This window comes from Puccinia triticina, chromosome 7A, assembly GCF_026914185.1.
Source record: "Puccinia triticina chromosome 7A, complete sequence".
Classification (NCBI taxonomy): domain Eukaryota; kingdom Fungi; phylum Basidiomycota; class Pucciniomycetes; order Pucciniales; family Pucciniaceae; genus Puccinia; species Puccinia triticina.
In genome coordinates, this window is record NC_070564.1 from 81,414 (window position 1) to 98,479 (window position 17,066).

Sequence of the window (17,066 nt, forward strand, 5' to 3'; positions counted from 1 at the left end):
TACTATACGGGCCATGTGGACCAATGGCCAATACTAGTACATTTATTAGTATAGGTTGGTACAACCAGACCTATACTATAACAGAAAGGCCTGGTTATTGTAGAGTATAGTATAGGCCCATTGTTGGCAGATACCCGCGGCGTGTGCAAAGTGGCCATCTCTAAATGCTACAGACGGGTCCAAGTGGGAAGAAGGTCAAGACTGATCCAAGGGAGAGGAGGAGAGATGAAGGACAGACCAGAAGGACACTCTTTTTTTTGCTTGGATCAATTCAGTTGTATCAAACTTTCTATTGAAGCTTTGACTAGATTTCTAAGGAAACAAAAACCAGAACTAACAGCAAGAGTGAATTGTGAGAATGGGAGCACAAAAAAGAGAATAATAAGAGAAACAAACCCTGGGATTATGAGCTGATATGAGAAAAGGCAACCAGGTAGAAGGAGACAGGACTAGAGATGGGAGTGATTTTGAGTTAGTTGAGTGTGAGAGTTGGATGAGATGAGGAAAGAAAAAACTAGGCAACACAGGAGACTGAGAAAAAGTGGACATAAAAGAAAAAAGAGAAACAACAGGAGTTGAACTAGGAAAAGAGGAATAGGTTCAGTGAGTTCAATCAAAGAGAAGATCTGGGTATGTTTTATTCACCATGAACTTGCGGAGAAGCACCTTCAGATTTTATTCTTGAGATGGTTGGCAAAGGAATTGGGGATTGTTGGAAGCAGCAGGATCTTGATCTTGATGCTAAGTTTGATATAACTATGATGAAGAGAATTTTTTGGTCTAGATCCCTGGAGATGTGGAGAAGTAACTTAGTTTTGAGTTGATGATATTGCTTGACAGCACAGCAAGGACATGTGATGAATGTGGCACATGCAGTGCATGACAGGAGTGCACAGCTTGAGTTTTGAAGAGTATTGGGCAAGTTTCAACACCCCCCTCAACTTGGTGAATAAAAGAACAAAAAACATCTTTTGCAAAGTCAATTCAAGGATTTGGTGTTGCTTGCTTTTGTCAGAGTATAAGCCACCATTTCGTTGGACGGTATCAGAGTTACATTAATTTCATTATTATTTTTCAATTCTGTGAGCCACTTCATCTTGATGTCTAGATGCTTTGTCTTCAAGTTTGATCCAAAGTTTTTTAATTTTTCAGCTATTCCTTCATTGTATATGTGAAATGTTGAGGGTTTCAGATTTTCATTCCATAGTTATTCTACTAAAAAATTTATCCATTGATTTTCTTGCACACCATTGGCAAGAGCATTCATCTCAACTTCTGTGGACAACAAGGTAATGTTGCATTGATGTTTGCTGTTCTAGGCAATAGTGTTGGAATTTCACGTCTCTCTCTCTCCCTTCCTTTCCTTTCCTCACCTGTCACTCATTCATTCCCTCCAGATGAATATAGTTCTGGATCAGGTCTGAGAGTTAGATGCAATTTCATTGTGCCTTTCACTTAATTCCAGCAGTGCAGTACCTCCTTCCAGTGTGTGATCCCGGGATCATTGTTGAATCTAGAAAGAATGGAGACTGCAGGAGCTAGATCAGGTCACGTTCTGAATTACAAGTAGTTGAGAATACCAGTGAACAACCGGTAGTTGATATTGAGTTTTTAAAATTCTTCTCTTTCTTAAGGAGTTGCAGCTTTAAGTTGAACTGCAACGGACAAGGGAATGTTCACCGGCTTGCAGTTGGTCAACCCAATCATTCTCAGTCCTTTTTTGGTGAGCTTTTGTTGAGAAAGAGTAATACAATTGTCAGAATTTTTGACATCCATTCCAAGTAGGGTGTCCAGATCATGAACATTTGAGTTGGGAAAGCGGTGCAAGAACAGGCCTTTGAAGATCATTTCTTGGTTTGCAATAATAGATTTTCCTGAGGGGAGGGAGGGCTTCCCTGAGATAACAAGATGATTGATTGCTGGCTTGCTCCAGTCTTTTAATAATGAGACAGAGGAATGAGGTGATGGAGGGTGATGGGGGAGGAAAAACAGTCTTGAAAATCAGGGTCAGACCTGTTTTTGAAAATCAGCCATTTCTGAGGAAAATTGTTTTCTGGATGTCCCAAAAAACAGGTGCTGTGATTTTTTTGCACAAAAAATTGATTTCTGTGGGAAAAACTGTTTTTCAACCAGGTATGGTACAGGCCCTAAGTCCTTCCTAATGAACAAAATTTTAAAATTTTGCCAAGCTGTCCAGTATGCAGGGGTTGCTCATAGATCAGTGCAGCTTACCAATTTTTTTTAGAAAAATCTTTATAAACAGGTTAAAATGTGTCCTAAAGTTTTGCAAATTTCAATCAATTTGTGAATCCCCCTAATAAATGCTTTATTTACTTCAAGTTTACAAAGAAGCATTGGATGTTTGGGTCAAGCAGAAAAATGATATACATATGTGTACAAAAAAGACAGCGGATGTTTATGAAAGCAGAAATCACGCCTATATGTCATAATCTGGGGCCTGTGCTATTAATTGACCTGAATCAAGCATCTACTGATTATCTAAACACATAAATGAAGACCTGGGCCGATTGGTTGCTTCAACTTGCCCGCGGTATCCAGCCGGATAAACTTCGAGAATAGACGGCTGCATAGGATCAGGATGGATTGGCGGAACGCGTTGGAAATAAAATCTTTCCGAAGAATACAACGCATCAATAATGGCATTGCAAATGTTATCGCGCTTGCCATGCATGGATTGCGACAATCAAAATTTGCAGCTTGAGCACTCACACATTGCGAGATTTGGCAGCATTTTCATACTGTTAAAATATTCTACTAACCCTTCTTGACGTGCGCTTCTGACCAATCCCTCGGACGCAGAGGAGAAAAATCCATCCCGGAGCCCGCGAACGTTTTGCTGGATTGGAGGGATGAGACAGTATCATTTGAAAGATGACTGTGATCGATGCATTTTAATAATTGTTAGTATTATTACAAAGCTCATGGTACAGCTCTGTACTCACCTGATGGCAAAGCTACTTGATCGATGTCCAAATGTTTCGTTATAAGCATGACTTGAAGACTTTTTGGGAGTTGAATCAGGCCACATCGTGTAGATAATTGAAATCTCAGGGGACTTCATGGAATCTTTCGAAGATATCGGATCGCCTGAAAGGGTTGATTGAGTGCGATCACTGAACTGTTCGGCGCTGATTGACATGCTTCGTTCAATGATTGACTCGAGTTGTTCTTGAGCCCTGTTCTTCTGGAATCGGACCCGATTCCTAGCAATGAATGATAAATAGGTGTTGCTGTTAGGATTGCCATAATTAATTCTGTATTCTGGCAATCCGTCAAAGGAAACTGGATAGTTTTGAGCGAGATCGGCTGAGAAGGAGTAGGTATTAATCCGCCAGCAAGCCAAGAAAGCAAACGATAACGCGACAACAAGAAAAAAGACATAGAAAGAGAGGAGAACCAGTTCTGCAGGTTTGGTAGTCATTTAAGACTTGGTTAACTGCGAGTTGCAGGCGATTCTTCTGGCTGAAAGGGGTAAGCAATTAGAGAAAGTGATGCCGACCGACTGATGGGACTCCAATACGAGTACATATGTTGTTCTTGTTTCCACACATTTCAGATATTTCTCACTCTCCCTGCGCTCCCTGGAAAGGCGTGGCACAGGGACATGTCCTGTGAGAGCACGAGGTATGTATGCCAGCATTGTTGCGAGGTGGAGATTATTCTTGTGTCCAGAAAATCTTTGCTGGCTATCGCTCGAACCCTTCAGTGTAAACACAGTCGATGTGGAAGGGACAGTGATAATCAAATTGCTAGACTTACATGCAGGGCTTCATAAACCTGACATATTCGTAAAGAATCGCCTTGAGTCGAGCGAAACGTGGTATTTTCCGGAGCGACGGAAAATCGCCTGGCCGTCTTTGCGCTCAAGTCAGAAAGATGTACGGAGCGAGGCAGAAGTTTTCGTGGATGGTGAATTCGGAATTAGATTTGGGACATCATCTGGCACAAACCCAAGTACCGAACTTGCCTCTATCATTGCAGGGCAGGACGGCGCGGCGGGGACCCTTCGAACCACTGTATCGAGAAAGCATGAGACTTGGGTTAAGATGCACAAATTTGCATTGTGACTTCAAAGTTGGAATTATAACTTGTTTATTCTCTCTGCAAAAGCCTCACTAGAACCTTTTTTCGAAGGATGACGTGGTTGAGCGAACAACGGAGTACATAGTTTTGACGAAGATGAGGAAACTAGAGCGCGCGCACAAATGTTCGACTGGTATTAAAGACTATACTATACATATGAAAACATTATAGAGACTACCATGCCTTTAAATATTGAGTCGACGAATCAAAAGCCATATGAAATAAAAGTATGAAACAACGCAAAAAAACACAAACTAAAACTAAAGCGGATTATATAAAAAGTCAAATCGTAACCCAAGATAAAAACTTCTGTACTGCCTGAGTACCATGTGCGAAAATAAGATATTTCCGAGTAGATAGGCGAATAGTAACCTAGTATTTGTGTACACGAGTCGGATGAAAAAGACGCTGCTCGAGTCGAAGAGGAATGCAAAATTGGAAAGTTTGATATCAGAAAAACGAAGGAGATGACTAGTCCGCAGAATATGGACAAAATTTGAACTTGATGATTGTACATATTTTCTACTCAGCGCCATGGCAGGCGTTTTTTACTTTTTTAACTTTTTCAGCTGTGATACATAGTTCGGTTTCCAGTGGAGAAGGATGTGGTTGGAGTATATGGGGTTATAGGTGGTTGTGATAGCCGATCCGTCTCCCTCAGCTTTTTAAAAGGATTCCGATTGGCAGAACCAGTCAAGACAGCTCTCCACGTCATCCTGGAAACAGATCACATGACGTCGGCACGCAATCATAGCAAAACTATCAGAAGATGTGTTGGAATTGAGAAACTTACGCCCGAAACCTGCGTGGTCCGACAAACTTGATCCATCGTATCGTTGATATCCACCCATCTCCAAATCCACGGTCCCTTGGTGTCGTTCAAGTCGGCCGACGGTACACTTGCTGGTTCTTGTCCCTTCGCCGCAAATTTGGCCTCGGGACACGATCCTTGGCCGGGAAATGGGGAAGCTTCACGGGTAAGAACGCCGGGGTCGGATGATACTCTCGCAGTGTCGTTTATCTCATGATACCCATTGTTTTTTTCATGATATCCAGCTTCTACGCCATCTAATGCTATGTACAGTGCAACAACGCATAGAACGGATGGCTCAAAAGCCAAAACCTCTTGCCCTGTTTTCAGTCAATAGTAAGCTCCAGTGTTCAAGAGTGATTGCAAGGTTTGTTGTTGTTGTTGTTGTTGTTGTAGATTTAAGCTTACACATCGTTGCTTTCGCAAGAGTTCTTTCGAACTGATTGACAACCTTCGGCCAGTCCCAACGTACGGCAGTCTTTGGGGGCTGGCCCATTTTGGAGTCGTTGGCGCCACTTACCTTTCCCCTTTGTAACAATAGATACGAAGGAACTTGGCTCAAGAGTCGTAGAGAAGGAATAACGTGGATCAGCTCCTCCAAGAAGGCATGGGGAGAATCGAGCCACAGTCCGCCTGCTACCGGATAGGAAAACAGTATTGCGCGTTCGGCGATCTGCGTTTCAACGAATGCAGTACCATAAGTAAGGTGCCCGGCTATGGTGATTCGGAAGAAGTGAATGGGGATGCACAACTTACGATCAGATCTTCCGGCGTGATTCGGAAAGTCCTGAAATCTGTGGTTTTGCAAAAGCTCATCAGTTGCAAGGTGAATAATGGCTTGCAAAAATCAAAGTACCACTGAAGAGAAGTGGAGATAGATTAATAAGTATTCTACGGACGATGAGTTCCAGAAGTCAATGTTACCTTGATTGTTAATGTGAGACAAGCCATAGCCGTAGCTGCAATCAACTTCAACTTCTTTTTTGCCTCCCTGTCTGCGGACAAGTCACGTGTTGTTTTTGGTTCCGAGGTCGATACCCCCTCGGCTTTTGGTACTTTGGGAGATCGGGAGCCCCAGTAGAGAGAAAATAGCAGACTCGCATGATATCGCACTTGGGGTGTAATATGAGGATTCGAAGTCAACGTGGTATCGACCTTTGATCAACCAACCAAGTCATGGTTCAGCACAGTTGTTCGCAGATTGAAAGGTTATATGACTTACGTTGTGAATCCATTTGATTCCTAACAGTCGCTCAGACTCCGTGAGCGCACATCTGACTTTGCCAACAGTCGGGATCTTTCTCGACGGAAGGGTTTCGTCTGATTGGCTACCGATGTTATGGGCTTCAAGATCATTCTCACCGAAATGCTCGCGGTTCTCGTTACTTTGGCTGAGCTTAGATCCAGTCTCGGTGGGCTCAAAATCGACTCTCCGTTGTTTGAGAATCATGGTCTCCAACCTCAGCAACGTCAGCCGCACCTGGGTAGATTCTGAGGAACGAGCCGAGTTTTCAACTTCAAGCTTTTCAGGGCTGCCGTCCTCACTTGAGCGCGCGGGCAGGATGATACCCACGTTGAAGAAAGTCGAGCGTAAAATCGTTGGTTCGCTGACCGGAGAGTCTTGCGGGGAGGTATGAGTTTCGCTTGGAGAGCAGTCGGATCTTCGAGAAGAGCCCAGGGTGGGTGCTAGACTAAACAACTTCTCACTGATTCCCTCCCCACTTGGTTTGAGGTGATCTCGCCCAGCGTTTTCGCGCATGGCAATTTTCACCGAAGGGGGCTGGCTGCTCTGGAGCATATCAGACAGCGTCTGCAAGTTTTGAGAGCTTAACTGGCTCGTTCCAACCAGTACAGAAGATGTTTCAACGGAGTGGGTTTGGCTGAAGACGGAGGTTTTACATGAGTCGCTCGGCGGCCGGCCAGAGGATTCAGAGGGATCGTCGACATCAGAAGGATCGTCGACAGGCTGAAGGGATTTGATCTTGCTTTCACTTCCTGATCTGAAACGTCGAACATTGGGTTTGATGGGTGGAGATAAATTGACGGGGGTCGAGATATTGACGCTGATAGGCCGCAGAACTCTCCCGGAGAGAGGTTTGCTGACTAGTGCGGAGGTAAGGTTGGATCGTTGCTTTGGAGCAGAAGCTGTTGCTAGCCCAGTAGCATTTTCGTTTTGGTAGAGCTCGTTGCGAGGGACCTTGGTGCGGGTACGCGCTGATTTCTGGAGGCCTTCTTGCTTTCTGTTTCCGCCGGTCGGGCCAATGGGATCATTGGTTCGGGGCAGCATGGTCGAATGTGGAGGCGATTATGTCTTAGCTCAAGAAAATCTCCAATCTCTTGGATGAGGCTATGAGATATCCGTTCGGCGTGATACAAGGGGAATTGGATCAGAGCATGTGGAGATATCAGGGTGTCATGAGTTTCGAGGGAGCATCAGGATTAAAAGGGTCCAAGTGGCAGCTGGTGAGCAAACAGCGAGCATGATTGACAGGATGGCCGTGGGGGATGAGCCCGCCGCTTGACCGACTGGAGCACTTGCAATTATGGGCAGTAGGGGTTATGCCAAGGCACGATGGGCTCAAGCAAAAGGCCCCTCGCCATGGCCGATAGTGCTCTGAATCGGCGGGTGCTAAGGGTTTTTCGATCTAGCAATGCCACAGAGCAATTACGGGGATACATCATGTGCGGATTGGCCAACTGTTAGCGGCCTGGGTTACCGTGCAGTTATCGGCAGGGCAGCTGTAGCTTTGAGAGGGAAGTGCCGACTTGTCCTTGCTGGGACTCGGGAGGCTGGCGATGGTCCGGGATGAGATTGGTTGGGAACGATGGTCGGCCCTCCGAGCCACCGTCCTGGCATTTTCGTATCAAAACAATTGGCGGGTGACCACGTCCCCCAGTGGGCGTCCGATGGGGGCATGCAGCGGATAGCGAAGCAGTGAGCTTGCGGAGAAGGACAGGCAGTGGCTGGGGATTAGCTGAATGGACTCGGCGGCTGCTCATGCCGTCGGCCTCATCGACTCACTGGCCATCGCTGTCGGCTGCCCTGGCGGAGGCCTTTGGTGTATTTTAATCATAATTTTCGAAACCCTTCCATCAAACAAAGCAAGAATCTTGACCCGAATAAATAAAGGAATTGTAAATATTGTTTTAGCTCACAGAGCTTGTAATTAGTCAACGATGTAGGAATTGAACACCTTGCTCTCTTCATTGTTGCGTTCTTTGAAAACACGATCACGTATTCCTGCGAATCCAGTCGACCAGGATCTTTGATGAAGATGTGTGTAAGATCGCAAACTCTACGTAACCTGACGCAGCTCTTCAAAGAACTCGTGTAATTTCTGGCTTTGTGCTTCATTTGGTTCCGCCGTGGATACTTTCGGATTTCTACATTGGGATGTTGGCTTTGAATGATTAATTGAGTGAATAGATATATTCATTTCAGCTTCGTTTCATCAATTCTTTCAGGAACTAATTCGTGAGCAAATGGTGGTGTTTTGAGGGACGTGTTCATGAGGCACAAGATAGCGCCAAGAGGAGAAATAAAGGGCATAGGATGGAGTAAAAAGTGGGGAGACACATGTGCTCGTTTTTTAGAAAAGTTGAAAAGGACGAACCAGAAAACAAGAAGGATGATACATCGAGAAAGTGAAGATAATCAAGAAAAGGAAGAAATGGCTTGGAGGGTATCGATCTGCCCTAGAGGCTTCTACAAGAGGTGTCAGGATATATGTAACCCTTGATGGGTTGATTAACTCGGATTGTTCAGAGCGTTACCAGCACTGACGGCGGCCAAGGATCCCAGGGAGATGACAAGCTGATTGATCGCATCAAGATTTCCGCCGGGAGCGTATGGATTAGTCTGGCTATTAGGTCGGGGTGAGGCCGGATTGGTGATCAGTCCGAGGGCAGTTGAGGATTGAGTGGCGGCAGGGGTGCTAGGTCGGGAGACGAGGGAGACGCCTGCTGTACCGGCAGGTAGGTTCGAGTTTGACTGGAAGGCAGTAAAGGGGTTTGATGTACTTGAAGATGTAGTGTACTGAGGGGGACTGTCGGTTTTGTAGGCTGGGGGTGGATCATTCTTCTTGGTAGGATCCTCTTTTGGAGGTGTAGATTGACTTTCCGTTTTGGGGGGTGGTTGGTTTTCATTCTTATGTGGTTCTTGATCCTTTGGTTGGGGGTTGTCTTGGGGCTTGGGGGGTGGTGGCGGCGGCGGCGACGGGGGTGATGGTTCTGGTTTGGGCGCTGGGTCTGAATCCGAGGAGCCGTCGAGAACGGACCAGTTCTGGGAGAAAGAGCCAAGCACAGGATGTGTTGATGTTTGAATATACATAGTGTTGCTGGAGGAGTGGACCGTGGGAAGGAGACTTACCATATAAAAGATGCCGACCTCCTTGGCGGCAAAAAACTCAAACAGGGATGGGGACATGTCAAGACCGTGCTGCAGATGATTAACGAGCAGAGGATTAGTGTTCGAGAGGGTGAGAGAGGTACATATGCTGAGTTGTCCGGTCTTACCATCGGACAGCCAGGACATTCATCGACGATAGTCGCAACAGTGCTCTTGCCACCGAAGGAGATTTTGATCTTCTTATTACACCATCCCTGGTTGAACTGGCCGGCGTCGAGGGCAACAATGAAGTCAGCGGGTCCGTTATGTTTGCCACAAGCACCCAGTTCAGGGTCAAACCAGGAAGCACGCCCGGCGAATGAGCCTCCGCCGTGTGTCCCTTCGCCGCGTTTCTGGAGATGGCTTCGCTTGGCGAGACGCTGTTGCGGGTTGAGCTGTGTTGACAGGCCGAGTTGGAGTTGGCTGGTGAGGGTGGCCAGGGAGAGCAGGAGGGCGGCGAGTCGGAGCGCCATTGAGGACGGGGTATCTGATGGGTGGTTGGAAGGAAGGACTGATGTGTTCAAAGGAGGGTGGGTGGCTGTGCTTATGAGCCTGGCTGTCTCAGGGAGAGACGAGGGTTGTTTGGGGAAGACGATACTGGTGTTGTTTGGCTCCGGCGGCAGCCAATCGAATTCCTCGATCATCGCATACAGCTGGCTCAGGTGGGGGTGCACCCCCGGGTGATACCCGGGTGCTGTCTGGCCTCCTGTATGGAGTTTGCCCACAAACAACTCCAATGATCACATTCTTCCTAGGGCTAAAGTTTAAACGATTTTTAATCCATTACCCAGAGTACACCGTTTGAAATCAGTTGCCGCGAGTAATCAAACCCCGGAGATATGAGCAAAAATGGCTATAGTGTTCAGATTGGGAAAATTTCACCCAGATTTTGAAAACTTTAGGACCTACGACGTATAGGGTTGTTGTCACTGATTTATGAGCCAGTCATTATTGAATGCAAATACATAAGGCACATTTGCAATACACCAAGAGAGAATGATCTATGAAAGAACTAGTGCAGTACATCTAACCTGGAGAAAAACAAGAAGAAATTTGATGTGAATATGCTGCACTGCAGCAAAATCCATAGGTGAATACATTCTTATATTTTGCCTCAGGCACTCTTACTCGAGGTCAAAAATGAGACTACACAACACGTATGTTCGCATTTGTTGCACTTATTCTATATCATGACATAGCATCTAGAGTATCTCCGCTACGACCAGATTGGACTTTTGAGTGATGAAAAAGACTGGAGGGCGACGGGGTACATAAACACCTAACTATTACAACACGGATGCCAGATGTGATGGAGATGATGGCGAGAATGATGATCAACCAATAAAACAATAAACAAAAGGAGACACAGCAGCCGCGCAACAGAATGCAAACCAAAAAGGTGAGTATGGAGACAGGATCCAGGAAAACATCGAGCCAGGGGAGAGGTGAGCAGAGCGGATCAAGTAAATATGTAGACAAGAGACTCATCAGTCAGACAAAACATCAGGGATAATTATTCATCAATTGGTACCCGTGGACTGGATGAAATCTCCCTAATGAATACATACATACATGTGTGTGCATATGTATGTCTAGCTTACGTGTGTTTGTAACCAGCTTCGCTTAATTGATTCAATCAGACAAGGGTTTCCAATCGGAAGAAGAAGCAGGAGCAAACAAAAAAACATAGCGAGCAGGATGAGAACACAGAACGTAAGAGAGATCGAGAGAAAAACAAGTACAGGAATGTTACGAAGCCACGAAAAGGTAGTCAATGAAAGATATGAAAAAAGAGCATGGGGGATTAGTAGAACACAAAAAGAAATGGATGGATGCAAACAATGGAGCAGATGATTAGGAGGCAAATGGAATGAGAGGGGATTGATATTGTGAATAGTACAGAGCACATGGGGTAAGACAGGACATTGAGCATCGCTGACAAGACTCGTTCAGGGTGAGGAGGGGAACAACGGATTAGGTTTTCTTTGCTTGGTGAGTTCCGAAGGTTTCTTCATCACTTGATGATGTTCACGACTGTTGGAAGGGAGAGGCCGGAGATCGAATGAATCAGTTACAAGGATCTCGGGGAGAAGTGGAGCAAAATAATCCACTGACTCTCTGTAAACCTCGGTAGCACCTCGGACAAAGGGCGACTGAGCAAGCACGAGGAGCTTGAGTCGTTCCTCCTCTCTGAGTTCTTCCTCGTTCAGGTCCTCATCGTCTGCGACCGAATGCTTGGAGCTGTCGGTTGCCGAGCTAGTTGATGTTCGGGTGCCAGCGGACCGCTGCGGTCCGTCTCGGGAGAGGATGGATGACTGGGAGATCGAGCTCGACGTGGAGGCCCGGTCATCCTCCGGCTTGTCTTCCTCTCTGATAGGGAAGATCGGATTGGGGCCAGTGCCGGCCACTGACTGATCGGCTGTTGTTGATGAGGACGGGATGAGTGTCGAAGAGTTCCGGAGCTCTCGTAGACGCTCTTCCTCCTCCCGTTGGGCCCGCTCCTCTCGTTCTCTCTTACGCTTGCGTAGCCAGGCCATCCCGCTTCCATCGTCATCAACCGAGCCGGTCACTTGGCGAGGGGCATCCACACCGCCGGGCGAGGGCGCAGCGGCTGCCGGTTTCCATTCGACAAAGTCGGGCTCCTCCGTCAGTGTCAGTTTGCCTGCTCCGCCCCGGCCGCCTCCCATGTGAGCCTTCCGTTGGGCAACGGGCGGGTAGTTCGATCTACGCCGGGTTGGCGGTTCGTCGAGAGGGATCTGACTCGGATGGACAAAGGTGGTTTCATCTTTGGAGCGTGTTCTGCGCAAGAGTTGAGCACTAGGATGTTTCTTCAAGCGCCCAAAGGTGAATCCTCTGAGGACACTGCCGCTTGACTCGTCTGAGCGACTCTTGCATAGGGGTACCCCATGATGGGAGTCTCCTCCGAGATCACCGCAGCTGATCGGGAGACTGTTTGTTGGGGTGAGTCGATGTGAGTGCCTGGCGAGTGGCTTCTTCATGGCCTCGATGAATTTTCGGGTGAGTGAGGATGATGAGCCTGCCTTGTAATTTGAACCGGTGGAGTGGTTCGAGTAGGTAGACTCCCGGGAGGTCGTTCGAGTTAGGGTTAGAGGAATCGATGGACCACCTGATCCGGCAGGTGTCAGTAGAGAGACGGCTGGAGTGGTGCTGGTGGGAATCGAGGACTGGGTGACGAGAGGGGGCAGGAGTTTGGCGAATCGGCTTTCGGATTGAGATGATGTGCTCTGATCGGGGGGGTTTGAGGGCTCTCCTGTCTGAGATCCATTGTGAGATGGGCGAATTGAGGGATCGTTGGAATCTGGGCAATTGTTAGTATTGTTATTGTTGGGTTGCTTGATGAGAGCTGGGGCTGTTATTCGGGTCTGCTGTTGGCGATAGGTTTCGAGTGCTTGGGTGCGTTCGTGGGAGCCGAGGGCGAGGTCGTCGATGGCGATGATTTCACCGTTTGGCCTCCGGACGACCAGTCGATAATCGCCCCACGTTCCATCCGCTTTCTCCTCCCTCGACCACCAGACGTCAGATCCGCCAAATCCCCCAGGAACGTTAGCCCGGCTGGCACGTGGATCGGGCAGGGGTGCGAAACGGATGGAGGGCGTTCGGGGGGTGGTGGCCTGCGCGCTGAGAGGGGATGTGAGACAGCTCGTTCTGTTGAAGGGGGTGGAAGACTGAAACTGGGAGTTGTGGATCAAGTTGGGCTGGAGGGTGGTGGTCATGTGTGGCAGCTGTTGGGGTTGAGGAGGTAGCTGAGAGGCGATCTAATCGACAGGGGCTTGAAGGATGGATGAGTAAAAATAAAAGCAAGGAGGGGGGAGGAGAACAAGGTTAGCTAGGTGGTGGTTTGAGCCTGAGCCAGGGGTTTTGGCTGGTTATGTATGTTCTAGAAGGATGGAGACAGAGAGACCGAGCTCAAGCCCAAGTATGAAGCCAGCAACGAGGGGGTTTCGAAGGAAAGAAGAAGAATAATAATAATAATAATTAATGATGATGATGATGAAAAATTAAATAAATAAAAAGAAAAAAAAGAATCGAGATAGTTATATTATGTCTGTCTAGATGAAAAGTCCAAGACAGACCAACGATGGATGGATGGACGGATGGATGGATAGATGGACGGATGGATTGGCGGAAGCGATGCTTGATAGTTGGCTCAGTTACTTACATAAAGGTGTGATCGAATTCCCGTTGGTTGTCAAGCCCAGGGCATGGACAGCTGCTGGGCGTGGGGGGTGTGTGTGCGAGTGGTGGTCCGAGCTGGGGAGGGAAAAAAGCAAATGTTTGTGTTGAACCCGTAAAACAAGAGGAAGCTGTGAGAAATCGTCTTTTTCTTGTTGCTGGTGAAGGGAGACGAGGAAGAAGTAAAGAATGAAGAAGATGATGAAAATGAAAATGCAATCAACCAGGGCCAGCAACAGCAACAGCAACAGCAACAGTGGGTGACGGTGTAAAGTACTGGCTGAAGAAGGAAGGAGGCCCGCTGGCGGTGTCAGTGTGCAGCAGGATGTATGCAGGGATTACGTAATCCGAGTTGACTTTTTAAGGTTCCAGTTCGATTTGCTTTGTTTCCTGGGCACTGCTGGCTGGACCACACGTTCCACTGGGCAGGAGCCGGGCTCTGAGGGGGTGGATGATACAACAAGAACTGGCGAGAATACATAAATACACTGTGAATGCCAAGCCAACCATCCCCATATCCGCGAGACGGTGAGAACAACAAATATCGTATTATGTACTGGTACTGCTCCTGGAAACAGGCATTACATGTAGCCAGCCAAGACTCGTCCAGAGCTTGCTATACACAGAGGCAGTTTCTTTTTGCCGGCCAGTGTCGTCCAAATCGACCCGAGCTAAGGGGGGTGTATGTATAGTGCCAAGCACGAGCCCAGAAACGTGTGGGGTCAAGCCTCACTCGACATCCGCGGCAGTCGAACTCGATGGAACGCAGTGGCTCGGCGGGATGATTACCATTTTATGTATGTATACTGTGTGTATCTAAATATGTACCACGAGGATGGAAAGGGAGGCGAGAGGAATGCGAGCTGTAGGATATTGGCAGCTTACAGTGTTTTTGGAGATCAGTTGGCCAGGTGGAGGAGCGCGGTTGATGATCGCTGGCCATCCATGTGGATCGTTTTAAAAAAAGAAGCGGGCGATCAAGGTATTCCGTAAACAATGTACAATGTCTACAAGGATTAAGTCGCGGTGGAGGTGGAGGAGAGGAGTTCGGGAGCTGGTGGCTGGCCGAGGTTTTTTATCAAAATGGGAGTCGTTTAATCAAGTTTCAACACCGGCCGCTCAGCCTGACAGGAGAGGTTGGAACTATCAAACTATGTAAATATATTGTATCAATCAGCTGGACAGGATGGATGGACCGGACGGCGGACACGGCTGCCCTCTGCGGCCGTGGCTGAACGGAACATGGAGTGAATACAAAGGTTTAGGTGTCCGATCATCCTGAGCTTGGCATTCCGCGCGCAAGTCATCGATCGGAATCAGCCCCCGGGTGGATGCAGCACAGTCGATCTGCTGATCAGCCTCGACGAGCTGCTCCAAGTTCAAATCACAACAATCAACGTGCGTGACTCGGAAATTGTGTGCACATACACAAAACTATCGCACAGGACTCAGCTCGACGCGGGAAGCCAGCACAAAATACATATCAAGTATCCACCGACCATCATCTGAGAGGGCAAACCTTGTGACGCCGATGATGGCCTGCAACTTCGTACCGGGCCTCGAACCAGTCGGAGGGCGGGTGCAACGATGATCATGATGGATCCTGATCCCCGTAACCATCCACAACAATCCAATAGCTCCGTATCGAGTGTAGTCGAGCCAGCTGAAAGAGTGATGGACTCGAGCCCACTGCCCACATAGCCTCGGAGCTCCAGGCCCGGCCTGCAGGTTTTCAGCAGCAGCTTCGAATCATCCAGAGCCTGTCCATGTTCCGATTCATGAACGTGCCTCGAAGAAATCCACGGCCTACAATTGGTCGACACACCGGACGAGAGACACACCTCCGGGAGGGAGTTCCGGGCATGCTCAAACGGACTTCTTCTGTCCAGGCTGGACAAAGCCTCATCTCCTCATTCCCGAGAAGAGGCTTTGGGCCCAGCCTCAAGCGAACAAGGAGCTGTGGTTTTATTCATCCAAGTTCGACTGCTTTCTAAATTCCATGTATGTATCTTTCTTGGGAATTCCGTGTCTTCTCCACTTTCGATACTCCTTGATTGAGACCATCCGCATCTTGGTACCACCTCGATGCTTTGTGTGTTGAAGAATAAAGATAGAGAGCTTGTTGGTGAACAGCTTGTGTCTGTGAGCTTTTCATCTGCACTCAGTCTCATGAACGCGCTCAAGATTCAGGATAGTACAGAGCTCTAGCCATGAGCCAAGGTAGCAAGTGTTGGTAATGTATTGCGGACTATTCAAGATAGTTTGATCAAATATCAGCTTGTTGCAGAGCACTGCCAGAATAATTTAAATTTATAATTGCTTGGTTGAGGGTATTCCATTTAGACTAAGATGCACTCTACCAATTTAAAATCTGTTACTTTTATCAATGGTGAGTAGTTACTTTACTTTACAATATCTGATGAATTTTAGTAGAGTAACAGCTACCCACTGTTACTTTTGTCACCATTATTTTTATCAGTAAAACACAAACAGCGGTGTCACACGTAAATTAAAGGGTTGCTTTTTTGAGGTTGTTACTGGTAAAGTACCGTGTTATACAGTGGATAACACATTATCAAGCAATAAAAGGCCAAATCAGCCCAAAAATGGCCTTTTTTGCTTGTTATCTTACTCAAGATCTGCTGCTCCACACACAGAGAATGAAACCTCCTTCAAAACATAGCTCTACTCTATTGCACCACAGTTACCAGTAAAGATAGCAATCAAGGCTAAAAATTGTTATGTTACACTTTATCGTAGGAATAAGTACCCACTGTGGATTTCATCTATGAAATATTGTTTCCAGTATTGGCAGGCCAAGCATGCTGGTCCCTCAAAGTGTTGAAATAGACCTATTTCCAACAAACTAACAACTATCCTGTTCCAAAGTTATTGACAAAGGAAATTGTGGCCTTTTTTTATGACCAATTTCAAATTCCCATCTCCATCATGTGTATCAGCTATGTTGTACATATTTCTGCTTTGGAAAATATGCAATTTTGAAAAGAAATGGGGGCTGGATACATATTCATGTCATATCTGAAGAGAGTTTCTATTCAAGTTGTAGAAGATAACCAGCTTACTCTTGCCCAGTCCCTCTTGCTTCTTAGATGCTTGTTTCAGGCTAATCCACTCCAAGCATTTATGCCATTTTCATTTTCATGTTTTCCTTCAACCAAAACCAGGGAATAGCTTAGCTTTTGATATTTCTGTTTCTGGTGAAACCTGATTGAAGCATTGTGTTTTGCTTATTGGTTGGACATCAAGAGTGAATGTGATGCTATAGCTATGGGGTTGCTGGGCACAACCCCAGTCTAATCTCCCTCACACAGTCTGGTGGGAACAGCCTTCCTGGATGCCTTTGCCAAAGTGAAAATGACTGTGATGATCTTTATTTGACAATGCAAGGCCAAAACCAAAAAATTGCAATCACAGAATGCCATGATTTGTGCACAGCAACAGGACCATCTGTCCAAGCAACACAATACTGGAGGACTCCCTGTTGAGATCTAAAGAACCTGCAGCCCCTGGGAAAGCATGTCCCTGCAAAAATTGTAGTTTTCTGGCTGC

At 47.0% G+C, this 17,066-nt stretch overlaps 4 protein-coding genes across 4 annotated transcripts; all 4 read right to left on the bottom strand.

The window, feature by feature from the left end:
* Positions 1–2,499: 2,499 nt before the first annotated feature.
* PtA15_7A8 (uncharacterized protein) lies at positions 2,500–3,442 on the bottom strand (the record flags this gene model as incomplete). The annotated part of the gene is made up of 3 exons (XM_053171485.1): positions 2,500–2,630; positions 2,781–2,896; positions 2,964–3,442. The coding sequence occupies 3 exons, from the start codon at positions 3,440–3,442 to the stop codon at positions 2,500–2,502; spliced, it is 726 nt and encodes a 241-aa protein (XP_053021837.1).
* A 1,327-nt stretch (positions 3,443–4,769) lies between these two features.
* Positions 4,770–7,202, bottom strand: PtA15_7A9 (uncharacterized protein; the record flags this gene model as incomplete). Its single annotated transcript, XM_053171496.1, has 6 exons — positions 4,770–4,820; positions 4,898–5,235; positions 5,324–5,588; positions 5,672–5,773; positions 5,840–6,070; positions 6,138–7,202. 6 exons carry the CDS (start codon positions 7,200–7,202, stop codon positions 4,770–4,772), a joined length of 2,052 nt encoding a protein of 683 aa, XP_053021838.1.
* A 1,461-nt stretch (positions 7,203–8,663) lies between these two features.
* Positions 8,664–9,946, bottom strand: PtA15_7A10 (uncharacterized protein; the record flags this gene model as incomplete). Its single annotated transcript, XM_053170682.1, has 3 exons — positions 8,664–9,197; positions 9,285–9,353; positions 9,431–9,946. 3 exons carry the CDS (start codon positions 9,944–9,946, stop codon positions 8,664–8,666), a joined length of 1,119 nt encoding a protein of 372 aa, XP_053021839.1.
* A 1,305-nt stretch (positions 9,947–11,251) lies between these two features.
* Positions 11,252–13,036, bottom strand: PtA15_7A11 (uncharacterized protein; the record flags this gene model as incomplete). The annotated part of the gene is made up of 2 exons (XM_053170693.1): positions 11,252–11,336; positions 11,418–13,036. 2 exons carry the CDS (start codon positions 13,034–13,036, stop codon positions 11,252–11,254), a joined length of 1,704 nt encoding a protein of 567 aa, XP_053021840.1.
* Between the last annotated feature and the right edge of the window lie 4,030 nt (positions 13,037–17,066).